The sequence below is a fragment of the Scatophagus argus genome, chromosome 4 (genome assembly GCF_020382885.2).
Source record: "Scatophagus argus isolate fScaArg1 chromosome 4, fScaArg1.pri, whole genome shotgun sequence".
NCBI classification, from domain to species: domain Eukaryota; kingdom Metazoa; phylum Chordata; class Actinopteri; family Scatophagidae; genus Scatophagus; species Scatophagus argus.
The window spans coordinates 26,162,456-26,178,033 of NC_058496.1; the positions used below are offsets into that span (position 1 = coordinate 26,162,456).

The 15,578-nt window shown below is 41.8% G+C and overlaps 3 protein-coding genes across 15 annotated transcripts in view; 2 read left to right on the plus strand and 1 right to left on the minus strand.

Annotated features, from left to right (window-relative positions):
- Positions 1 to 381: 381 nt before the first annotated feature.
- dph7 (diphthamide biosynthesis 7) lies at positions 382 to 10,269 on the plus strand. Of its 3 annotated transcripts, none has more exons than XM_046386041.1 (10): positions 382 to 720; positions 1,025 to 1,200; positions 3,196 to 3,329; positions 3,402 to 3,489; positions 4,124 to 4,218; positions 4,873 to 5,033; positions 5,588 to 5,660; positions 5,750 to 5,815; positions 8,067 to 8,239; positions 9,763 to 10,269. In XM_046386041.1, the coding sequence occupies exons 1-10, from the start codon at positions 717 to 719 to the stop codon at positions 10,179 to 10,181; spliced, it is 1,389 nt and encodes a 462-aa protein (XP_046241997.1). In that variant the 5' UTR covers positions 382 to 716; the 3' UTR covers positions 10,182 to 10,269. The 3 variants fall into 3 exon arrangements, with proteins under 3 accessions (XP_046241997.1, XP_046241998.1, XP_046242000.1); XM_046386042.1 differs by having other exon boundaries at positions 4,876 to 5,033; XM_046386044.1 differs by lacking the exon at positions 382 to 720 and adding an exon at positions 727 to 851.
- A 508-nt stretch (positions 10,270 to 10,777) lies between these two features.
- Positions 10,778 to 12,355, minus strand: mrpl41 (mitochondrial ribosomal protein L41). 2 transcript variants are annotated; one of them, XM_046386045.1, is made up of 2 exons: positions 12,226 to 12,355; positions 10,778 to 11,730 (listed from the first exon to the last, which is right to left on the minus strand). In XM_046386045.1, the coding sequence occupies exon 2, from the start codon at positions 11,692 to 11,694 to the stop codon at positions 11,287 to 11,289; it is 408 nt and encodes a 135-aa protein (XP_046242001.1). In that variant the 5' UTR covers positions 11,695 to 11,730; positions 12,226 to 12,355; the 3' UTR covers positions 10,778 to 11,286. The 2 variants fall into 2 exon arrangements, with proteins under 2 accessions (XP_046242001.1, XP_046242002.1); XM_046386046.1 differs by lacking the exon at positions 12,226 to 12,355 and adding an exon at positions 11,829 to 11,968.
- pnpla7b (patatin-like phospholipase domain containing 7b) overlaps positions 11,877 to 15,578 on the plus strand; it is a 29,397-nt gene continuing 25,695 nt past the window's right edge. For 3 of the 10 annotated variants that reach the window (XR_006843140.1, XM_046386032.1, XM_046386034.1), the window contains exons 1-5: positions 11,877 to 12,010; positions 13,795 to 13,838; positions 14,185 to 14,259; positions 14,565 to 14,652; positions 15,157 to 15,236. Coding sequence is in view for 9 of the 10 variants with exons in the window: in XM_046386032.1 (XP_046241988.1) it covers positions 11,905 to 12,010; positions 13,795 to 13,838; positions 14,185 to 14,259; positions 14,565 to 14,652; positions 15,157 to 15,236 (393 nt within the window). In the remaining variant the exon portion in view is untranslated. Of the gene's footprint in view, positions 12,011 to 12,633; positions 12,981 to 13,511; positions 13,622 to 13,794; positions 13,839 to 14,184; positions 14,260 to 14,564; positions 14,653 to 15,156; positions 15,237 to 15,578 lie in introns of those variants that run through there. The other 7 variants (XM_046386035.1, XM_046386038.1, XM_046386036.1 and 4 more) reach the window with 7 other exon arrangements.

Below are 15,578 nucleotides of genomic sequence, written 5' to 3' on the forward strand. Positions count from 1 at the left end.
TGAACAAATATAGTAAGATGGGACAACCTTTAGTGATTTCTAAATTAACATTAAAGCAGAGCGGTGACATTAGGTAATAAAACACAGCTACTGATGTTTTGATAGAGGCTGTTGCCCAGATTTCTGAATTAGTTCCAAAATCAAGGTTTCCAACCAACCATTTCCATTAGATTAGATTAGATTCTCGACTTTTTCGTAACGAAATATTTCAGTATTATTATTTAAGTGTTGTAAGTACTGCTGTAGTTATGGTTAGAAAAAGGCATCGAACATAGCCCCCCTGGACAGAGGGGCTGTGATAGTCGCCCGGCTCTGCGGCCGCCTTGATCTCGCGAGATTGTCATTGCCTGCGCGTGCATGACGTGAGAGCAAGTCCGGATCAAGACGGACAGAAATCTATCCGGCATGCATTGTGTGGGGAATGCCGGTGATCGATTCTGCGCAGAGCTGGCTTGTCCCGAGATGCTTATGTATTGAGAATAATAGTCAACATCCGTACCTATACTATCGATATGAACCCATGATGGACGACCGGTAGACCGGTTATATGCCCTGGCTTTTCCCTGACTCTTGCCCAAAGTGTGAGCCGAGGATATGACCAGAGAATTTCATTCAGGCGCCTGCGACTTTTTGTTGTTTTGCAGCGGTGCTTGAATGCACCCTGACGTCTAGCGGTGACGTGAGCACGCATAGAGTCGTTGCATCTGGGCTGGCACATGTGTGAGTTTTGTTGATAATTGTTCAGAGCATATTCTGTATCACCCAAAAGTTAATTGGACTTTGGACATTTGATTCATTTGTCGAATATGTTCTTCATTAACTCAAGTCTCATTGCCGATAGTTTGCGTTGCGTAAGACTTCATGAGTTTATTTCAGCTTGTTAGCTAACTACCAAAAGATTATTTTGTTAGCTCATATAGCCTATGTAAGCTGCGTAGTCGTAATGTTAGTGGTCTGACTCACTAATGCCCCCTCGATAGACTTCTTTGTGTGTGTGTTTAACTGGTTATAATTTACTTTTTAGCTGCTGTACGCACACAGCAGAAACGCTATGCAGAGCAAGCGGTCATGGCTTGGAAGTCGAAGACGCGCAATCTACAGGTGTTTGACACGGAGCTGAGCGCTGACACAGTGGAGTGGTGTCCTGTTTCATCGAGCAACGACATCCTGGCCTGCGGGACATATCAGCTGCAGAAAGGGGTGAGGTGACATACGAACAGTTCTAACTGTCCCAGTGCATCCTTTCATCTGTTGTATGGGCAGAAGCTCATATTAACTGACCCTTCTGACCTGTTTTCATCCGTAGGAATGTGGTGTGATACAGCTCAACATCAGACTTGTTTGCAGCCGTTACTGCCCACTCTGATTAATCAAACCAGAATACTTGCAAATTTATTGGCAAGGATAAGGCTAAAGGGATAAAAAACAAACAAAACAAAACAAAACAAAAAAACTGGTGCAGTAGACTATTACTGCTGGGGACACTGAAGCTCCATGTGTCAGTTTGTTAGGCATGTAAAGCACAATGTCAACGACATAATCCACTGTCAAAATTTAGATGTTCCCTATTCTTTTGGGTTTTTTTTCCTGTTTAATTAGTGCATATTTCTGAATTAATATGTGTTTAATCAAATCATCAAGATGGCAGTCCTTGTAATATTTTAATGTACAGTGTGGAGGAATGGGCTGTATTGCTTCCCAAGAGGTCATTTTTAACAGGGGAATATGTATTGGGCTTCTTCAGACATTGTCTCTCCACTGTAGAAATCATAACCCTTTTGGTTCAATACACACGAATTAAGTTTGACATAATAAAAACATCACTCATAGCATGCAAAGGTCATCTAATTTTTACCTTGCAAGTTATTACATGCTTGTTATTTTTGCTTTTAGAGTGCGCTGCAGCTGCCCTTACATAGTGCATACTGTTAAATACATCATGCATACAACTGGGAAATACAATTTCATCATAACATTTCCCCTTGACCTTTCACTCTTATGGATACATACGGCGCAGTTCAAAATTTGAAGTAGAAAGTCTGGGATTTCGTCAACATGTAAAAAATCCGACCTAACCTATCTCAGTATGCCACTCAGCTTCTTGTACAGGCCATGGTTATCTCCCACCTTGACTGCTGCGACGCCTTTCTGACGGGCCTCCCAACATGTGCAGATGAACCTTTACAAATGATCCAGAATGCAGCAGCGCGTCTGGTTTTTAATGAACCCAAACGGACTCATGTCACTCCATTACTACACTGGTTACCTATAGTAGCCAGAATCAAATTCAAGTCACTAACGCTAGTTTACAGAATGACTTCAGGGTCAGCTACCTGAGCGTTCTCATTCAGGCTTACAACCCTTCTCGGGCTCTACGTTCAGCAAATGAACGTTGTCTGGCTCTGCCATCCCTTCGCACAAGGCACTCCCAAGTCACACTTTACTCCCACAGCGTCCCACGCTGGTGGAACAGCCTACCAGCCACAGTAAGAGCAGGGTCACCCTTTATTCCTTTAAAAAGCACCTGAAGACTCACCTCTTCCAACTGCACCTTCTCTCCTAACAACCCTAACCCTCTAACACCCCTTCAATCTTTCATGTTATCCTGCTTTCCACTCTTGTTCTTCTACGTAAGCACTTTTAATTATGTTTTAGCTCTAATTGCTTTAGTCTAATTCTGTTGTGCTGAAACTTGTTATTGCTAATTCTGTAAGTCACTTTGGATAAAAGTGTCTACTAAATGGAGTGTAATATAATGTAATGTGATTGGGAATACAGCCATTGTCATCTGTCTGTGCTCTTGAAGCAGCCCAGTTGATGTAATGAATTTTCCAATGCATAGAGGATTGTTTCCTGCTAGTTAGCCAGTGTACACAAGTACAGTTTCAGCAAAATGTGTAAATGTCCAAATAGTTGTGGGCTTTATGCCAGATGATTCATCAAGCCACCCTCTAAATTAATAGAATGTTACATTTTTACTTGCTTTGTTTTGTGAAATAATACCTGACTGTTTCTAAATGTTTAGACTGGACTGAATATTAAAGACCAAGGCAAAACAGAAGTTGCTCTATAAAAAATGTAATTTCTTTTATGTACACACTTTGCCATGGCTTAGTCATGCAGCCCGAATAGCTGCATATTGGGGCTACAGTCGCTCAAGCCCTGATGTATGTCCCTTTCACATGCTTCCTCTAGGCAGAGGAACAGGATGCCACCCCGAGCCGGACAGGTCGTTTGTACCTGTTTGAATTTCGGCAAGAGGCATCACTGAGCCCTCCACTTACTGAGCTGCAGCGCATGGACACAGCAGCCATTTTAGATTTGAAATGGTAAGAAATCAGGTTTGACTGTTGTGGCTGTTGACGTCTTGCCTTATTGCTGACTCATTTGCATGTTCTCAGGTGCCACGTGCCATTGTCAGGGCAGGCAGTGCTGGGAATGGCAGTTGCCACTGGAGAGCTGCAGCTTTACACGCTGTCACATAGTCAGGTGAGAAATGTGGCATCAGAAGATTCATATCCGGTGACATATTTTTAGGCATTGAACAGATGTCTGTGTACAGAAGGTTGTTTTTTAAAACTGATATTTTATTTGAAAGTAGCCTTTCCACCACAGTAATCAAGTAGTCTCATCAAACTCCAAGATAGCTTCATATGAGCAAAAATGCATGCAAGTTACAGCTTAAGAGTGTATAAGTCTGTACTGTGAATAGTACTGTATCATAAAGAAACCTTTTCTATTTATTTCTACATATGTTCTACTGCATCAACTCCATGTTAATGTCTTTGTATTTAGAATGCAGTGTAATGGTCAGGCGCACCAATGCTTTTGCCTGCATAGTGCACTTTAAATGGTAATTTGAAAACACATAGCCCCTTCTGTTAAGGACAGAGAAAATATGTGCACAAGCTGAAGTGAACCAAGACACATTACTTGTTCAGCCGGCCGCAGAAATGATAAATGGCTGCTTAGTTTAGTTGCTAATGTTAATGATGTGGTTGCGCAGTGAATCTTAAAGTGCAGGGTGTGTTTATTCTTCTGCACCCATCATTATGTGTTGAAGACTGTATGAGTGTAGCTGTTGATGTGGTAGTTGGCACTCAAGAATGCGTGTATCCACTAGGAAGGTGGGCGCTGTCTGCAGACTCTGAGCAATTTGGAGGTGGGAACAGAGCGGCTGGCTCTGTCATTAGACTGGTCCACTGGAAGAATAGACAGGTAACACACAAAGTCGGAACACCTGCAGCTCCTTTTAATACCACAGTTAATGTCAGATTTTGAACAAAACAACACTGCTGCTTTTTAGTTCAAATGGCAAGTGACTTTTGGATGTTTTTTGATACATTCGGGCGTATATTATCAGGTATATTCCAGTAAATTGGCTCCTCCGCTCATCCAAGTCTGATACAGATTGGCAAGGCTCTGAGTGCAGCTGTACTTGCAATGACTCATAACTAATGACTGTCAAAACCAAATGTCATTTCACTTCATTACATCTGAAACTCTTTTCCTGTTTCAGTGAGTCGTGTGATGAAAATTATGATGTTTATTGCATATATGTTTCTCTCTCTCTCTCTCTCTCTTTCATCCTCTCTGTCCTGTCTACCTCTTCTTCCCCCCCTTCACCCAGCCGACTATCAGCAGGATAGTTCTCCCTTGTGAGCCGGGTCCTGCTCAAGGTTTCTTCCTGTTAAAAGGGAGTTTTTCCTTGCCACTGTCTGCTTGCTCGGGGGTTCAGGCTCTGGGTCTCTGTAAAGCACCTAGAGATGATTTTGATTGTATAAGGTGCTATATAAATAAATTGAATTGAAAATTGAAATTGAAACACTTCTGCTAAAACAGACATGTCAGAATGACTCCTGTGTATTTCAGCAGCAGTGATGTGCGGGTAGTGTGCAGTGACTCTGCAGGGTGCATCAGTGTGCTCTCCCTGGCTGAAGGCGCTCTGACATCTCTGTCGCAGTGGAAAGCCCATGATTTTGAGGCCTGGATTTCCGCCTTCTCCTACTGGGACACGCAGCTGGTTTATTCTGGTAACTCTCCTTTAATACATAATTTGTCACAATGGTAAGGAATACCTGCAGGGCTACACTAACCTGTAAATAGCCCTTAGCAGAAATTTTGGCCTTCAAGCTTTCTTCTTTGCCAAGATTTACCACAAGTCAGAATGTTGGCGTATCATTCTCTTGAAAATGTTTTAATGTAGTAAGTGCAGCATGCCAGACAAAAACATTTGGTGTATGAAATTTGTCCAAAATCTAAAACTGAGAGAACACAGTGTAAATTGACATGCTACTTTCTGTCAGCATGTTGCGCTGATGTCCAGTGACCAGTGTTCACAATGTCTGAGCTGTGCCCTGTTTACAGGGGCGTTCAGGACTGTTGGATACAAATGTAAAAAGTGAGTCGTAGTCGTGGCATTTATTTCCTGACTGTGACGTGCACTGGACATTTACAGTCAATTCAGGCTTATGGATAACTCTGCATATACTTCTGCTTCACTGGTCTGGGCTGAACACGCTGAAAACTGGCTGATTCTGGTGTGCATGAATGTCCACTGTTTCCTTGCTGTATGTATTTTTGCTAGGGGGTGATGATTGCAGACTTAAAGGCTGGGATCTCAGGGTCGGTCCCTCCTGCCCCACTTTCACCTGTAAAGCGTGAGTACTAATGTTAGTGTCATGAGCGCTCATTTGGATTGTCTGTTTTGGCAGAAAACATTGACATCTTCTGGTTTGTTCTCTCGAAGGCATTCAATGGGTGTGTGCAGTATTCACAGCAACCCACATCGGGAACACATCCTGGCTACAGGCAGGTAGGTATCCCAGTGAACGCTGCATGATAACGGGTGTGAATAATAACTTTGTGTATCATTATGACTACTGTTTACTACCAAACCTTCCTCATGTTTTTGGTCTTTTTTTCTTCAACTGTAAGTTAACTCAGCCATTTTCAGTTCAATTTATTTATATTGCACCAAATCACAATGGTTCTGTTTCGTATAGGCTTCACCCTCTAAGAGCTGTGGCTTTTGGGTTCATCCCTAGCGTGCATGCGCAGTTGTGAAAATTTTCTGTCGCGCTCTTGTGCCGTGCATCGGGCCTCCCTCAGGTCCACAGTCACAGTACATAATCCCTGTGTGATCTGAGGTCTGCTCCCCCTTTTCCTTCAGCATATGCATTCAGTTAACTTTAACATTGACCTCCAAGTTAGCTGCCAGCCATGCCTTTTCAGCGAGAGAATAACCCCCGCTGTGGAGGGAAGTTGCAGTGCAGGGCGAGAGTCCTCTGACTTGACTCCCTCCATTGATGGCTCCCCTCCCGGTTCTTCCCTCCTCCCGATGGAAAACTTGCCTGACGCCGGATAATGATTGTTTAGAAGTCAACACAACAATATGATGTTTTATACATATTTTCTTTGGAGAGATTGGAGAGATTTTAATTTTATTTCAGAATCAGAATTCCTTTATTTATCCCCGAGGGTAAATTCTTTTGAACACTAATTCTGTTAAGGAATACATGTTGGGTGGCTCATGGTAACATTTAGTCAGCTGTAGTGGAGAGAATAAATACATTCATATTATAATGTACATACAGTATATCATAGTTGTACACACAGGCCTGTATAACATTGGACTGGTTTGATGCTGAAGGGGTTGCAAACAGATAAACTTGTGGGGTGTGAGAATTAACATCTGTGCAGATGTGAGGAAAGAGAAAAGAAGTACAAGACAACAGTTTTCGTTATTGATTAACTGTCAGATATTTAGAGTGTTTTTGATTATTTATGGAATTGGAGAATAGGGTCTGCTCAGCTGAATTACATAAATGTATGTAAAATGTAGTTTAAACATGAACTGAAATGTCACAGATCACCTGGACACTAGTTAACAGGCTCAAGACTGCGTTGAAACTGACATATGGGTGTGATATAACATTTTAATCAAAATCAGATCTGACTGGATGCAAGTGCTTGTGTGACTTCTTGTACAGAATGAAGGCTGCTGGAAACTGTCCAACTTTACTGGAGGTTTTTGTCTCCGCCCCCTGGTGCTGCCACCTGCTCTTGTCCCACTCGCCAGGCGAGATGCAGTTCAACTCTAGCTCTCAAGAAATTAACCTGGAATGTTATTTTTTAACGGCTCTCTTATGACCTGTCTGCATTGTAGCCTAGACTAATGTTAGATTTATGGCATCCATCTAAAATCGTGGCCAACCCTCTCTCAAGCTAAATACCACCTCAAGCTAACCCCAAAGCTTCCACTCCCCCCACTCGCATACATGTTTGTGCTTGTCAAATTCATGTTTGGGATTCTCCAGTTTTAAACCTCACGCTGACACATGGACAGCTCCATGCACGTTATAGTTTACCTGCAGCTGCACATGCACGCTGACATGCACAGCACAGACACAGAATGCAGCACATGACTACCGGGGCACGTGCCCTGGTAAAAAGGGTATGGTGATGTGCATGAAAGCAGGTCAAGACCAAACTCCATCCATCCATCCATTTTCTATACCGCTTATCCGTCAGGGTCGCGGGGGAGCTGGAGCCTATCCCAGCTGACTACGGGCGAGAGGCGGGGTTCACCCTGGACTGGTCGCCAGTCAGTTGCAGGACCAACACACAAAGACAGACAACCACACACTCTTACACTCACACCTAGGGGCAATGTAGAGTAGCCAATTAACCTAATGTGCATGTTTTTGGTATTGTGGGAGGAAGCCGGAGTACCCGGAGAAAACCCACGCAGGCACAGGGAGAACATGCAAACTCCACATAGAAGGGCCCAGACCGGGATTCAAACCTGGGACCCTCTTGCTATGAGGCGACAGTGCTAACCACTGCACCACCGTGCCACCCACCAAACTCTCTAATTTAATTTTTACTACAGAGAGACCCCACATTCCCCCATGAGCAAGCACTTGGCAGCCGTGGCGAGTGGCGAAAAACCTCCTTTTTGAAACCTTGGAGCAGACCATGTGCCTTGATGGGTTGGGTTGTGAGAAAAAGAGTGACAGAGAGAGACAGAGTGTCTGTAAGTCTTGTGTCTTGTGCTCCTGCAGCTATGATGAGCAGGTTCTGCTGTGGGATGGCAGGAACATGCGGAAGCCTCTTAGTGAGACTCCTACAGGTGGTGGAGTGTGGAGGCTGAAGTGGCATCCAAACAACCAGCACTTGCTGCTAGCAGCCTGCATGCACAACGACTTCCATATTCTTCACTGCCGGTCTGCCTTTGGTAAGTATGAGGGTGACCATTGGCATCATGTTTTTGGGTTGTGTGTCTCATTCTTGTCAGTGTGATATTTCAGTAACACCTACGGCGATTTTAGGTAACTTTGGCACAGGTGTCATCATAATTTTTCACAAAAACTCTTTTCAACATTGTGACTCAAAAACATAAGGGCAGATTGTGACCATATTTCATATTTAGTCAAGTACTGAATGGGTGCCCACGTTGTTTCTGATTGTATAGATCTTCTGTGCTGTGGGGTTGAAGATGTGTGTGAGGCATCAACGTTTTAGAATTTGTAGTTTCTTCGCAGTAACATCCATACGTGAAGCTTTGTAATCCACAACAACTCAGTGGTTATGATGATATTGAGCTTCAAGCGATTGTTGTTGCACCAAGTGACAAAGCTCTCTATCAGTCACTACAAAGGATATGAGCCTGGCCTAGCATGGATGCAGACTGCAACTTGACTGCTATTCAGTTTTTTTTTGTTTTTTTTTTTGTGGTCAGTTAGTTATTCAGTCAGTTAATGTAGGTACCAAGCATTAGCTTCACACTGGAGCTTTAACATTAGGTTGATCAACAGAAAATCACACAACAATTGTTTCAGTAATTGACAGTTTGTTTGTTGTTTTTTTTCAGTGATTTTTTTTTTTTTTTAATCAAGAAAAAATGACAAACATTCTGTGATTTCAGATTCTCATTTGGGAGGATTAACCGTTTTTTGACAGTGGCAGTTTCTTCATTAAGCCTGTGAATATTCTCATTCATCCAGGTCATGGTTATCTCAAGGAAATTCAATCGAACGCAACTGGACTTAGTTATTTGTCTTTGAAGACGTTTCACCTCTCATCCACGAGGCTTCATCAGTTCATGCTCGCTTGACTAGGCTGGGACTAGTCCAGTTTCTTCATTATTTCCTGACATTTTACAGGCAGTGTGATTAATGAGTGAGTGTTGAGAAAGAGGAAAAATAATTAGAAAGTAATTGGTTTATTATTTCTAGTATTATTTTTGGATGCATTTTTTTTGCTCATAGTAGAAATTGTGGTAAAAGTAGATAGCAGAAAATAAGAGAAATGCTAAAATGTATGATCCAAACCAAGCACCTGCTTTTCACGGTCGGCCATGGAAGTAACCCTTATCAGCAGATTAATTAATCACAAAAGTAATGATTAGGTGTGATCCTAAATGACACCATGGTTTTGGGTAACTTGAGAAAAAAAGCCAGTTGTTGATTCACGGTTATATTTGTAGTGACTAGTAAGTGAATTCATTAAATAGTACACTAAATGATAGAGAGAAAGAGTAAACACGAGCTTTTTAACACCCCAAAAGCATAAATTAAATAAATTGTGTACATTTGGAAGTAAAAATGAGTCAGAACAGTTTGATGATCCAACATATTGCATCAAACGTTCTGTGAATACATCAGAACAGGACACCTCAAAGGAGCACAATTTCTTTCTGCCATGAAAGTTACTGTCACGTTTGTCTGAACCCATTGTTTGTTTCCTGTCATTATCCAGAGGGCGGTGGAGGAGCCTGTCCTGTTGTTGCCTCCTATATCCTCCACAACTCCCTGGCATATGGAGCAGACTGGTCCCAGGTGTCCCTGGAGGCACAAGTTCCCTGCTCCCCTCCTGCTGTGGAACCGAAAGAAAGCCTCACAGAGAGCGGAGGACACTTGAGGATTCAGTATGAATCTCCCACCGCCAGCTTTGACACCGCTCTGGAGGATGATGTGGGACGATACATCCCAGAGGGCCTTGCAGCATCCTCTGGCACCCCTAGTGCAGGCCCTGCCTTCAACTCTACTGAGGGTACCACTTCACTGTCCTGTCTGCTGGCTAGTTGCTCATTCTATGACCATATGCTCCATGTGTGGCGCTGGGACTGGGCACCAGATGATGTTCAACAGAAATCACAGCAATTTTTACCAAAATAGAGTTGACACTATAGAACTGTAGCCTGTCATATTATACAATGTACCAAAGTAAAGCAGAATGTACAGCCCAGACATAACATGGGCATGACATACTGTTATTCCATTCACTGTCTTCACTATGAAGTCCCCACACTTAATAAATTATCACAGATTATGCAATTTGGAAAACATATTTTCATAGTGGCATTTTGTAAATACTCGTACGTAAAAATAAATTCATTCTCATCCAGTATAAAATCAAAGGAAGCATTCATCCACATACTTTGTATGTACGCTTTGGGATTGTGTTAAGGGATACTGGTCACAGAAATGCCTTATCTGAAGACAAGCACCAATTTTAATACATGAATGACTTGTGTGTGTGAAAGTGTATGATGACTTAAATTGATCCTGAAAGGGAACTTCTCATCACTAAGTGTTAATGTCATTTTGACAAGACCTCTGCTTAACAATTTGCGAATGATATTAAGGCTCCCTTTTAATCAGCTTTCTTGCATAAGCTCCTTTTTTTTTGCATTTGTAAATCACCAGACACCAGACTCTGTCCTGGTCCCAGGAAACCTGAGGTGCTGATTTCCACCATATGATTCTGGTAATTGGTAGAAGCAGTTTTTTTTTATTGCCCATTATATATATACATCATTTCTGACAAACAAAGTTACAATGACAAGTACTATGTTCACTGTTCATACCAATTTGTACACAGGTGAAAAATTCTTAGAGGTTTAGAGCAAAATGAATCATTATATGGTAATTAACCTGGAATCCACTGCATCAGAGAATGTGAAGAATAACATCAGTAGCCTCTGGAAAGTCATCTCAGTATGTATTATAGTTGTCTAATTTTTAGTGGGCCGTTCTGATGTGTACATCTGGATTGCTGAGACTGTTCATCTGATCTCAACGATCAGCGCACGGAGATCATATCCACTTAAGTTTTATTCAAGAAGCAAAAGAGTCCAGGATTTTTTTTCTTCAACTAAATATACCTTCCAGTTTGTGACAGATTTACTTGAAGTGTTACATCAGTTGCTCTGTAGCTTTCTATCTGCAATTAATCAGCATTCCATACCTCTGTTTGTAAATACATAACATTGTACATTCTTTAACGCACATAGTTCTTGGGATACAGCTTGAAGAGCTTCCCCTCCTGCGTTGGTTCAAATCCATATTTCTCCAGCTGCTTTTCGTTGAAAGTACCCTCTTCAAAGTCTTTCTTGATCTGAGGGGCCACAACTTCAGCAAACAGGCTTTGGGCTGTAAGAGGCGCCTCTGTTCCTCTAGGGGAGCGATATGATACGTAGGGTTTGAGTTTGAATCCCTCCAAGTTAGGCACGACAAACTCCGGAACCATGGTCTTTATGGGCAGAAACTTTCTGCTGGGAAGCCTCAGTCCAGTGGGTCTTGATCCCCTTCCCTTATTATGAGTCCTGGATCCACGTTTACTGGTGAACTCAGCCATTCTGTCCGCACCTCTTACCAGACCCCTCATCAGCGTGGACAACACACCCATGGTGCCACAATGATTTCTCCTTCAAGGACAGAAAACCTACAGAGAATAAACGATTATTTAACACTTAACCAATACTTTAGTGACCACAGCACAGGTGCATCATCAACTGCCAAAAGGTGACTCGCTTTTGTTACCCAACACGTGAACTGTGGTGCCGTCTCTTGACCGATTGTAGTGGAAGCTTACACTGTAGACACGAGCGCATGAAGTATGACAACGAGAGGAGCCATTTGTTTATCGCTTACTACGCCGATGAAGGGTGTTCGAGTTACTCGTTACAAACACATCGTTTCATATGTAGCAAAGCTGGCTCACGGTAAGAAAGGGCTGCGCTACGTTTCTAATATAGATTAGACAACACTTGGCAGAACGTTTAAAGGTGTCGTGTTGCCTATTGTTTATACTTAACGATAACTAGAGTCACCTAACAATGCATCGTCTGCTATATGGATTTACACTAAAAAAGCAGACTCCATGTGATTTTAAATTATTCATAATTTCATGAATTTTTGGAAAAATTGGACTCCTCACCTTGAGCACACTATCAGTCCACCGCAAGTGATGTGCCCGACTTCACATTGAAAACCTCAGTGATTGGCCGAAAGGCAACAAAATCCACCAATTAAAATCCGAGATACTGGTGACTTGTCAGTGATTTGGGGTGCGTCAAGTAACCCACACTTACATGGAACATAGACAACTTACCCTTCAAAATAAATGCTTTAAAGGCACATGAAAGTGTGTAAAGCGTACATATATCTACGTTCTCTGTTAATGTTCCGCTGAACTGTAGGTATATTTTGTATCACTGAAAAGTACATTCTAGCTGTTGAGCTGCGCGCTACATTTTCTTAATATATCTAGGTCTCGCGTATGTTTTCGTCAATAAGGGTTTTATTTTGATAGGGACATTAGGTTAATTTTTCACTGAAAAGTCGTTACACTTTTCCAACGCATGTAGCTGTAGACAAAAACTTTGACACGAGAGTATGTGGGCAGAATTATTCGGTCGGTTCAGTAACATGGTTATCTGAAGGTGTTTTTGTTTGTATTTGTTATAGCTTACTCTGTCTGTGCATGCTAGTTTGCTCAGCTTTTTGTTTGCGTTGGCTTGTCCTCTTGTTGTGTAACGGACTGCAGCCACAGAAGAGGAGTCAGGCGACAGTGTGAGAATGAGTCTAGCTAACGTTATAATGAGCTGTATGTTAACTCACTTTGGCACCCAGTTCCGATTCTCCGCGGGTTGCTCTAGTCTCAACTGAGGGGAAATATTAAACAGTAGAGCTGTGAGTTGTTTTGCTTCATCGACAAACCACAACTATATTTAAATTCTGTCAACAAGGGATGTGACGCTTCGTGTTGTAGTCCAACTTTTAAAATATCTTGCTTGCGATTAAGTTTGACCTTCATTGCTCTCCGGCAAATGCAATGTAACGCATGTATGCATGTAACTTTGAAAGAAAAAAAAAATGAGCGAAATTGCTTTTCACTTTGGCACTCACAAAATTCGCAGAACTGTGATTAAAAACATCTTTATTTTGAATAGAGTTTGGCACAAAAACACCTAGACTAAGTCAACACGTAAAGCAAATAAACGAAACAAGTTAGCCTTCTGAATGTTTTTGCTAAACTGAGCAGTGTACAGTGACCAGTGCTTTTGGACGAGCCTTCTACTGTTTCTTCAGAATTGTATGTGACTGCTTGTAAAGCCCATTGGATTATAGCTGTGTACAAGTGCAGCAGAGTCTGGGTCTGGTTACAAGCACTGAGCTTGTGACCAGTTTTTTCTTGAGCTAAGGGAGTGATCTTTTACCCAGATCTCTGAAACCTGTTGCCCTGTGACCCTGTGTCAGTCAGTCAGTTGGGTGGAGCGAGAGCAGCTAATATTACCAGGCCACTGTCACACAGTCTCCATCAGAATAGAGTAGTAAGTAATCACATATATTTCTACACACACACACACACGCATGTTTTGGCTGTTATGAAATGTTGTCATTGTTTGAAATTTTTTAAAGATGGGTCTACTCCTGAAAATTTCAATTCTTTCACTTAAGTCTTAGAGACGGCCTTGTTTTAATGTAGCATTTTCTTTGTTAACAGGCATGGAAGGCAGTGATGAGGAGGAGAGCTGCAGCATATACCTGGTATGGCATGCATTGCCGCGTCCTCATTTTTAGCAAGACATTTAGGTATAAGATTATGACGACATAACAGTTGTTATTATTGAGACTCGTGAAATACGTGACGAGTGCATTGCAAACAGTCTTCGCCAGATTTGTCTTTCCGTGTTGGGTTAAAACAATGCAGGATAATTTAGCTCTCATGAAACGCCAAAGAAACTGAGACGACTAACTTGTTGTTCAGTCACATTTTCAACTGATCACTGCTGTCTTAATCCTTATTGAGCTGCGATTGCTCTTCCACTGCTTATCACGGCCTGTCACGTGTCCAGTTGATTTCACACCCCCGCCATTGTGCTTGATGTTTCAGAGCCTGGTTCCACTTGGTAGTGAGATCAAGGCCAGGATGCAGCAGTTTGTAGAGGAAAGGACGGAAGCTAACATGGTAACCACAAATGGTCAATTTCATTTACATTGTTTGCAAATAGCTTTTTTGCTCTTAATGCATGTAATAAATATGTGTGTTGAAGTGCCCTGGAGCAAGGGATGTACTGGAGGTGCACAGAAGACTTTGGTGTTGATGTCATTTAACACATGTAATGATAACAACAGTCTGTCAAAACATATGACATGAACATGTGGATGGGGTAGAAAAAGTGAGATAGTTCTGATATTATTATGTGTAATTTGTTTTTATCAAAAAACTGCATTTTTGTAGAACTGTTTGTTGTTTTTGGTTTTCTATTCTAGTGGACTGCTTTGCTGATCGGAGCTGCAGCGGTTGTTTCTGTTGTCGGAGTTGTTGTGTTTGTTCTTTACAGGCGATACAAAGTATCAGGTTAGTGCCCTGCATGCTATACGTCCTGTTCTGTTCCTCTGAACATTTGGATGTAAAAATGTTCGCTGTGTAAAGATGTGCCAAACACATCCAAATGCATCGTCTGTGTGTTACTAGGCGTTGGTTTGTCACAATATCACATGTTGTTAACATAAACAGATTCGCAGTTCATACCAGCATGTATTTTATGAGTTAGGTTGAAACTTTTGAAACTAATGTTTTTTGAAGTACCAACAATTTTTCAGCGATAGTGCAGGTTGTTGATAATATTTTTAAATACTACATGTATTTTTTGAGTGAATGTGTTCAGGTTAAAGAAATAGAAATCCAGTGGTCAGTGCATGAACTGTGTTATTCACAAGGATTTAAAACCCCTGAAACTGCAGGGTGATTTAAATTGACAGGATTTATAGTATCAGCCCAATGGATCATGCCAATGCTAGTATGAGAAGCACAGACTGATTCATGTGGTAGCTTTCAAATGGTCTTATATGTCTGTTTCAGAGGATGAGGCTGGCGTCCCTCGCTATCGCTTTAGGAAGAGAGACAAGATGATGTTTTATGGCCGAAAGATCATGAGAAAGGTCAGTGGCTTCTTTAACATCCCACTCTGATTTTTAAAACAGTTAATAATAAGCCATCCGTAATGTTTTATCCATATTGTATTCAGTACAAGAGTCATTCTTGTCCATCTCAAACTTTAAATATGCTGATGGGCTGCTGATCTTAAGTCTGCTTAAGCTCTCCGTCTGGAGCTACTTTTGTGGTCAGCGTCTCTGGCATCACTTTTGAGCCTCACAGATAAACATCAGTTTTTCTGATGAATACTGGCAACATTTGAAAGGTTATGAAAAACCTTCAAAACACCAATAGATGTTGTTCAGTGACCCAGACTTGTCAGTGGGCACCAGATATTATTTTATAGG

Excerpts from the sequence above, each read along its gene's own strand:
- dph7 (XM_046386041.1), top strand. Across the intron at positions 3,490-4,123 it reads ACACGCTGTCACATAGTCAG|GAAGGTGGGCGCTGTCTGCA; the intron begins GTGAGAAATGTG and ends TGTATCCACTAG. Across the intron at positions 5,816-8,066 it reads CACATCCTGGCTACAGGCAG|CTATGATGAGCAGGTTCTGC; the intron begins GTAGGTATCCCA and ends GTGCTCCTGCAG.
- mrpl41 (XM_046386045.1), bottom strand. The coding sequence starts at position 11,694 with ATGGGTGTGTTGTCCACGCTGATGAGGGGTCTGGTAAGAGGTGCGGAC.